This window comes from Electrona antarctica, assembly GCF_951216825.1.
Source record: "Electrona antarctica genome assembly, chromosome: 7".
Taxonomy (NCBI): Eukaryota; Metazoa; Chordata; class Actinopteri; order Myctophiformes; family Myctophidae; genus Electrona; species Electrona antarctica.
Window position 1 is genome coordinate 52,744,576 of NC_136812.1, and position 8,936 is coordinate 52,753,511.

The 8,936-nt window shown below is 49.0% G+C and overlaps 3 protein-coding genes across 3 annotated transcripts; all 3 read right to left on the reverse strand.

Annotated features, from left to right (window-relative positions):
* Positions 1-1,923: 1,923 nt before the first annotated feature.
* Positions 1,924-3,381, reverse strand: LOC306926342 (phenylalanine--tRNA ligase, mitochondrial-like; the record flags this gene model as incomplete). Its single annotated transcript, XM_079505606.1, has 1 exon — positions 1,924-3,381. One exon carries the CDS (start codon positions 3,379-3,381, stop codon positions 1,924-1,926), a length of 1,458 nt encoding a protein of 485 aa, XP_079361732.1.
* An 807-nt stretch (positions 3,382-4,188) lies between these two features.
* LOC306926343 (mitochondrial ribosome-associated GTPase 2-like) lies at positions 4,189-5,427 on the reverse strand (the record flags this gene model as incomplete). Its single annotated transcript, XM_079505607.1, has 1 exon — positions 4,189-5,427. The coding sequence occupies one exon, from the start codon at positions 5,425-5,427 to the stop codon at positions 4,189-4,191; it is 1,239 nt and encodes a 412-aa protein (XP_079361733.1).
* Positions 5,428-6,883: 1,456 nt separating this feature from the next.
* LOC306926101 (large ribosomal subunit protein mL42-like) lies at positions 6,884-7,318 on the reverse strand (the record flags this gene model as incomplete). The annotated part of the gene is made up of 1 exon (XM_079505360.1): positions 6,884-7,318. The coding sequence occupies one exon, from the start codon at positions 7,316-7,318 to the stop codon at positions 6,884-6,886; it is 435 nt and encodes a 144-aa protein (XP_079361486.1).
* Positions 7,319-8,936: the final 1,618 nt, after the last annotated feature.

Sequence of the window (8,936 nt, forward strand, 5' to 3'; positions counted from 1 at the left end):
GCCTTATGTGTCCAACTGGGGGACTCCAGGATTCCCTCAGTGGGCCCCTGGTCCACTATAGGACCAGTGGACAGCGGAAACACATCCCTAAAATAGTGCTACCATACAATAAAACAGGTTTTGTTAAAACAGTTAAAAAGAGACCCCCAGTGGCACTGGCCTTATGTATTTGGTTAAAATGGGTAAGGTTTTAAAAAAAGGCAAAAGCATGCTCTGTTGCACTGGCCTAAAAGTGGGTCCTCTAAAACTGCTTCAACTTCTGAGAATGTGTTTGGTTCATTAGCCACCAGATGGCATACCTTATAAGTATGTATGTCTGTATGTCTGTATGTATGTATGTATGTATTTAAAAGGGGGGCTTTTTTGTAAAATCCCAGCCTACAATACCTTCATATATTTAAAAGCCAATGTAAGGTTACCAGTGAAGGGCAACCTGCCTATTCACTGGGGACTATGCAAGGCAGAGGCGTCCATCCCCCTGAGTCCAAGTTAGACTAGACCGCATACCTAAGCCATGGTCCGAAACCATCCTCTAAAACACCATGGTAAAAATGGATATACTTGGTAAAAAATGGACATTAATAAAACAACCTAAAAACCTTAAAAGAGTAAAAGTTCACAGCAAGGCCTGGATACAATTTATTTAATAGAACAGCAAGATGAACATAAAAATGAATGAGGTGTGAGTGTACTATGTAGGTGTTTGATAGTCAGATTCTTTCATTTAGACCAGTGGGTGTTACTGTTTGCAATTTTTTAATCCATCTATGCTCCATTAGTTTCCGCTGTCCACTGGTCCATCGGACTCTGACTGAAACGATGAGGTTAGCGATGGGATGGGATTGAAAGTGTGTGTACAGGGTAGTGTGTATGTCTGCTCGTTTGATGTGATATACTGTAGGTGTTGTTTGAGGCGTGTTTCTAGTGTGCACACCATAGGCTCCTTCAGATCTTAATAATAACCAATATAGTATGAAGTTTGGTATGTAAACTTGACCTATCACTTGCCTGTGGGCGTGTGTGTATGTATGTATGTATGTATGTATGTATGTATGTATGTATGTATGTATGTATGTATGTATTTATGTATGTATGTATGTATGTACCGTATGTATATACGTATGTATGTATGTACATACGTACGTACGTACGTATGTACGTACATGTATATGTATGTATGTCAGGGTAATAATGGTGGTCCCTTATTGGCTGTTGATGTTTCAACTTTGGTATAAGGTATAAGGTCAATAACGGGTCTAAAGCATTTTAGAACAGCAGTTGTATTAGTTAGTAGCAGTACTTGCGCGCTCTGCTTACACACAAGTAGGCCACGTATTGCCAGTTCGAACCCGGGCTCCCCCAGAGTTGTCGAAGTGTCCTTGAGCAAGACACTGAACCCCTAATTGCTCCCGATGTGCTAGTTGGTGCCTTGCATGGTTTCCGCTGCCATCGGTGTATGAATGGGTGAATGTAATGCACAATCTCTGTAAAGCGCCTTGGATAAAGGCGCTATATAAATGCACCATTTACCATTTACCATTTACTACTTGTGTGCAAGGCGCACGTTGGCACCTCGACAGAGTGCATTTCTAGTTTGTTTAGTTATCACTGGTTGAAGAAATGTTATGCCATGTGGAGAACAGCTAGATCAAATCCCTCCATGCTCTAACAACCAGCCCAGGGCCTCGTAAGGCAAGCACACTCCCTGCAGTGTGCAGACATCCATGGTAGGAAGATAAGGGACTTGACCAGGGCCACCGTGTGTGTGGTCAACGCCACACGCTACATCCACCACATGACGGGGCACTGTCACTCGCCATGGAATGTACTGATCCACACCTGATGCTCCTGACATGTGCGTGTGCACGTGCGTGTGCATGTGCGTGTGTGCGAGCGCGCGTGTGTGTTGTAGTGGGGGTGGGGTCAGTACCTCCCCTGCACTCCTAGCTGTGTCTCGGCCTGCCTCTCTATTTCCTGGTGAACCGTGCAAACCTCTTCCTGGGTCAAAGTTCGCTCCATGTGGCGATACACCACGCGGAAACACAGGCTCCTCCAACCCGACCGGGGGTGCGTGAAGTCGTCAAGCAGCGTGACACTCTCCACCAGGTCCCCCCCCACCGTCCTGACCAGCTCGTAGAAGTCATTCGGACTGAAGCTGGCTCGCCCGCCCTCGCTCTCCTCCCCCACCGCCGGCAGCCAGAAGGAAATGTCGTTTTGCAGCGGCGGGTACTTGCTGAAAGGCCGGAAGCAGACGGGCTGGTGGACATCGGACAGCACGAACTGCGCGAGGAAGCGTTCGTCCCGACTCCAGAACAGCCGGATGTCGGGTATGCGGAACAGTGCCATGGCCAGGCGCTCCAGACCCAGCCCGAACGCCCAGCCCACCTTGTCGGACGCGCCCGCCGCGTCGAGCACCGCCTGCTCCATCACGCCGCACCCCAACACCTCCAGCCAGTCACTGCCGAAACGCACCTCCATCTCGAAGGAGGGATGGGTGAAGGGAAAGTAGGACTCCGTCCATCTGACCTCCACCTCCTCCTCCTGCTCTCCTCCGAACAGGTGCGCGACCAGGCGCGTGAGGGTCTTCTTCAGGTCGTGTTCCGCCAGCTTCGCGGCTTCCAGCGTGTGAGCTTCCTGTTTGTGAGGGGTCCTGCGACCCCCGGACTCGAACAGCAACAGGTCTGCCCGCCGCCCGTTGTCCACCTCGTCAGAGAACAGCTGGCGGTCGGAGAACAGCCGGACTCCTTCCATCTGGTGGAACACGGGGTAGTGGCTGCCGTCGATCTCGTCCCGCCGGTAGACGTCGCCGGCCAACAGGAACGCGTCCAGCCCCGACCTCACCAGCTCCCCCTGGTGGGCCGACGTGTGAGCGCGCAGCATGGTGGACCTGTTGATGTAATAGTTGTCCCCTCGGTTCCGGCCGGGGTGATCGGCCGGGATCAGCAGACTGTCAAAGTTCTGCTCCACGCTGACCACGGGACTGAGGTTGTCGTGCGCGGAGAACAGAGGGCTGCCGTGGCGACCAACGTAGCAACCGTAGAAGTGTGCTTTGATTCGCTCCTTGACCAGCCAGAGGGGATGATGCGATTGGTTGTGGAGGTTCCGTCCCACTTTGGTCAGGATCTTCTCCGTCACGTTGGTGAAGTCGTCGCGGGGGTAGGCGTGGCCTAACACCGTCACCTGGTCAGTTGCGGGCGGCCGAGAGGCGGGGCCGGAGTCTGTGCTCTGCGGGCGTCGACACGAGAGGAGAACGTGCTTGCGCGGCAGCGCCGTTCTGCCATTGGCCGAGATGGTCGACGACGAGCGGCCGTGTGGCCAATGGCGGGACGGGGATTCTAGGAAGGGGAGGAGCAAACGGGAGGTCCTGCAGTGGATCCGCATGGCGATTAGTCCACAGAACTTCTTGATGGACAGACAGTGATTGTCCCTCGGGGACGTCAGTGGGATACCCGACCTGGCCAATCAGCAGAGGTTTATATAATCTGCGTCTGGTCTCGTGCAGTATGTCTTACTGATGAATTGAGTACAACAACGGGCTACAATGGAAACAACAATGGATTTTTGTGTGATCAGATCAGCAGTGTGATTCCTCTGTGACGTGTGGCGTTTTCCCCTCCCGCTCATGTCAAAATGCCTCAGCCATAGCGATATATGGAGTTCTTGTCACAGCTACGCCAACATACGGTGCATGTTGTCTAATCTGTGTCAGTATGATGTCAGAATCAAAATGACTCGGGTGGCTCCATATGTGGAGCTCCATGTCAACCGTCCATATGTGGAGCTCCACGTCAACCATCCATATGTTTACATTTATTTTGTTGAAAAAGAGACCCCTTGGTTGTACGTAATGTTGTAAATAACATTGTTTGTATGTAAATAAGAGAGACCTTACGGTTGTGCCGTTAGGTTGTAGGTTAGCTTGTAAATATCTGAAACCCTGTACTTGTTGTAAGCTTTATGTAAGGTGTAAGCTAAGAGCCTTGACCATCAGGTCCTCATTGATTGATTGATTGATTGAAAGTACAGGGCATTTAATCTGTCCCACTACTGGACATGACAGGGTTGGTCCTATTGGAAACCTGAGGTTGTCCAGAATCAAATGGTATCTCTATCTTTGGTCTAGCTCTAAATTTGAGCGTGCCACAGTACTTCGGAGGTCCTATATGGAAGCCAAAAATCCAATTCCCACTATCTGTGTTTATCCTGTGTTACACCCTGGATGTCGCCATCATACAACTCTCTAAGGTGGAGGATCAACTCCTCTGTGTTGTGTCCCGTAAGCGCAGACACGGGAATAATCCTCTGGGGGGCGACGCGACTCCTGAGAGTCTCCAGTTGAGCGCGGGCCTCGGGCAGGTCCATCTTGTTGGCTACGATGGCGTGCGGCCGCTCAGACAGACCGCGCTCGTACTGCTCCAGTTCGTAGCGCAAGTGCCGGAGCTGGGTCCAGGGCTCCGGGGCGGACAGGTCCAGGACGAAGAGCAGGAAACGACAGCGCTCGATGTGCTTCAGGAAGGAGATGCCCAGGCCGCGGTTCAGATGGGCCCCGCGGATTATGCCCGGGATGTCCGCCACCGCCACCTGTTCGTGATCCCTGTACTCGACCATCCCCACGTGGGGATTGAGGGTTGTGAAGGGATACGCGGCCACCGCGGGTCTGGCGTTGGAGATGGCCCTCAGCAGCGACGACTTCCCCGCATTGGGAAAGCCGACCAGGCCGGCGTGGGCCATGGTGCGCAGCTCCAGCTGGAGGGCTCTCTCCTGGCCCGGCGTTCCTGGCGTGGCCGCTTTCGGAGCGCGGTTTTCGTTGGACAGAAAGAAGCGGTTCCCCTTCCCTCCGGCCCCTCCGAACACGGCCACAAACTCCTGGCCGTGATCGGAGAGGTCCGCTGCGATCTTTCCCTGTTCCTTCACCGCCGTGCCGAGCGGCACGTAAAGGAAGGTGGGCTGGCCGTTGCGACCGTAGCAGTTCTTGCGGCCCCCCGGTTGGCCGCTTTCTCCGCTGTACACTGGAGCGATCTGCGCCAGGGATTTCACAGCCCGGTCCACTTTGATGACGATGTTGCCTCCGTCGCCTCCGTCACCTCCGTCGGGACCGCCCCACTCTTTACGAGGCTCGCTGTGGAAGGTGCAAGCCCCCTTCCCGCCGGACCCCGCGCGCAGCTTCACATTGCGGTAGTCGACAAAGTAACGGCTCAGATTCTTTTCAGACAGTTCTTTCTTTCTCGGGGTTGCTCTGGCTTTGGCACACTGTGCATAGGTGGTGGTGACATTTCTGATGTTACCAGGAGCAGCAGCCGCTGATGGCCACCTCACAGCTGCGGAACATCTGGACGCAAACAAGGCTGATCTATTCCTAACGTGCGTCAGTCCAAGTGTGTGAACCAACATGGTGAGGTTCAGCAGGAAGGTGCTGCTATTTGACATGGCGTATAAAAGCATTCTGCTAATAGCCTACACTTTATGTCACCTCAATCAGTGCCTTCCCCATATAAACAATGCTAGTAGCAAGCTATACTAGCCAGGATTCTTCAAAGTCATGCTATTTAAATGTCATGCCGCATAATTACTAGGGAGTCGAGCTATATGTGTGGAAGTCGCTCTGGATTAAGAACGTCTGCCAAATGCCTAAATTGTAAATGGCGATGTCCGACTCAGCTGTGGTGATTTCTGCGTATTTTCTATGACATCAGCCTCGGGTGACCAAAGTCGAGCCAGGCCTCCTCCTTGCATGGGGACAATGGAACGATGGCATGTTCCATCGTCAGGAACAAGGGGCCGTCCGAAATCCCCATAAAGGGGAAGGCCTGCATGGGTAACTTCTATGACGTCAGTCTCGGATGACCTAACTCGATGCCAATGCCAATGGCAGGCAATTCCTGTTATATTATTATCTCAGGTACTGTGTACATTTATTTTGCGTAAAAAGAGACCCCTTGGTTGTATGGCTGTACAGCCTGTAAATAAGATAAGACCCTACAATTGTGCCGTTTGTAAAACAAGCTTCTAAATATCTGAAACCCCTGAAACCCCTTACTTGTACTGTAAATAAGCTAAGGGAGACCATGCGGCTAACAAGCTTCTAAATATCTGAAACCCTTTACTTTTTGTGGTAAACGTGCTCAAACTTTATTCTTTCCTGCCTTGATCTCCTTACCTCCCCTCTCTCTTCTTCCCTTTTTTGTTTTCTTGGAAAAAATGACACGATGGGAAGATTAATTTCACCCACTTTTGAGCAGCACTAGCCTCTCCTATGCTGTCTGTCTGTCCGTTTAAGCACGGAATGTGCTCAGCTGATTGGCTGAGCACGGATGTTTGATGATAAGTGTGCCGCTCACTTCACACAGGTGTGATATATACATATATTGTTTTACTTGTTAAAGCATTCATGACATTAATTTTCATTTATTTTCGTTTTTCATTTAGGTTTTATGACCTCAATTACACCCAAAAAAACAGAACTTTAAACATTCAGTGGAAAATCTGTGGTCTGCAGTTCTCTGGGGTTTGGAAGCCCGTTGAGCTGCAATGAAAACAGGCAAAATAGTGAAAACAGTGACATCTGCTTGCAAATCCCATTGACATATATGGGATTTGCAGGCTGTGACATCACAAACAGCAGGAAAAGCAGAGCACCCAGACCACATAAAATCTACTGAATGTTAAAAGTTCAGGGTGCAATTGAGCTCAGAAAACCTAAAAAACATTAAGAAAAATTACAAAAACTTTTTTAATGTCACAATCTCTTTAAACTGTGATGTGACAATAAAGCTGATTCTGATTTTGATTCTAGGCCTTCTCCTTGTATGGGGATGTCCCATAGGGGGATGGGGATGTCCCCATGCAAATGACACAAACGACTCAAGTGCATTATTAACTATTATCATCTGTCCTTTGGGGGATCCTTCTTCATCCGTCTGGTGCGGTACTGTCCTCTGGGGTACCAGCGGTGCTTCGTGGTGTGGAACATCTTGCTGAGCTCCTCTACGGTCAGTCCTGGGTTCTTCTTCAGCACCTGCACACTGAGCTGGGCCTTCAGTACCTGGTCGTGCGTCTCCAACGGGCTAGTCACCGGGTCCGGCCGCTCAATGGGCTGTGTGAGCTCGTACGGGACATCGACAGAGGGATGGTAGCACACTATGGTTTTCCCATCCTGTGTCACACCTAGTTCCACTTTGAAGTTCACATCTTCCAATGAAGGACCACTGAGGGTTGCCTTTTGAAGAGTTGGCACGAAACATGTTTGCCAGTGCCGTAGTTGAGTGACATTAAACAATCTTGTAGACAGAGTTAACCTAGACAAATGGCCCGACGCCATGCTTGGAAAAATGGTACGACTTGTAAGTCTGCAAACAGACTTTTATGTCATCTAGTGGATGCCCCACGAAGACCAGGCACAAGGCTCCAAACCTCCCGGCAAGAACACTCTTGACTCACTGGACTTGTACTGGTTTTGGTTGCTTAGACATAGACAACAATGGCAACAATGCAAATGAAGAAAGACCTTTCACCAACGAAACTGTAACTTATCCACTACATCACCTGCATCTACATATATGGAGCTGATGACACATTTACGTCTGACATCACACACTCCTTATAAGGTCATAGCTGACTCGACTCATGCTGACATCACCGGCCCTAACAGGGCCCTCATCAAACCCTGTACACTCAAGACACTGCCCCCTGCTGCCACCCTTAGATCTCCATATATGGAGCTGACCTGTTCTGACATTCCATATGTTGATCTGACCACATCAAACCCTGGCCTGTACACTAAAGACACGCTACATATATGGCCAGTACAGAATTCATTCCATATGTTGATCTGACCGCCCATGCCCAGTACAGAATTCATTCCATATGTTGATCTGACCGCCCATGCCAAAGCTTCAGCGTTCGCCCAGGTCACCCAGACGTGCGGTTATAACGTACTGGTTATATATTAGGAAGAGAGCTGTACTTTAGTGAAGTCTGTAAGGTGTTCCAAGTGTGTGGGGCAGAGCACTTGAAAGCAGATTTTCCAGACTTCACACAACATTAGGTGCGTTTACATGGACACCTTTCTTCCAATCTGATTAAAATAAACCCGATTGAAGGTTTTGGATCAAGTGTTTACATGGGGCAAGTTCAATCCGATCAGGTGTTTACATGTGCCCACTTTTAATCAGATTAGCTGCTGTTTGTATAATGAAATCAGACCCATCTGAACAGAGTGGTGATGTACTCAGGGGCGGCCTTAGAGATCGGGAGGCCCCGTTCATGACGTCATAATTTTAATAATTAATAATTATTATTAAAAAAAAAAAGAAAATGTTTTTTTCCCCCTCTTTTTTGTCAGTGTCTCAGCGCTGCTAGTGCAGTGAGTGCACGCGGGAGGCCCCGTTCATGACGTCATCATTTTAATAATTAATAATTATTATCCAAAATAAAAATGTTTTTTTTCCCTCTTTTTTTGTCAGTGTCTCAGCGCTGCTAGTGCAGTGAGTGCACGCGGGAGGCCCCGTTCATGACGTCATAATTTTAATAATGAATAATTATTATCAAAAAAACAAAAAAACCTGCAGCAATTATTAGCTGATGCCAACTAGTGGTAAGTGGACGTACAGGAGGAGGATGAATAATTGACTAGGCTGATTGGAAGGATGTGATGCAATGCAATACTACTACTACTACAAATAATAATAATAATAATAATAATAATAATAATAATAATTACATAATTTTTAAATTCAATTGAAATGATTGAGACATATATAAGGCCGCCACTGGATGTACTGTACTCGTTCTGTACTCGTACTGTACTAATACTGTAATTGTACTGTAGCCTACTACATTGTACTGTACTGATACCGTACTTGTACTGTAGCCTACTACATTGTACTGTACTGATACCGTACTTGTACTGTAGCCTACTACATTGTACTGTACTGTAC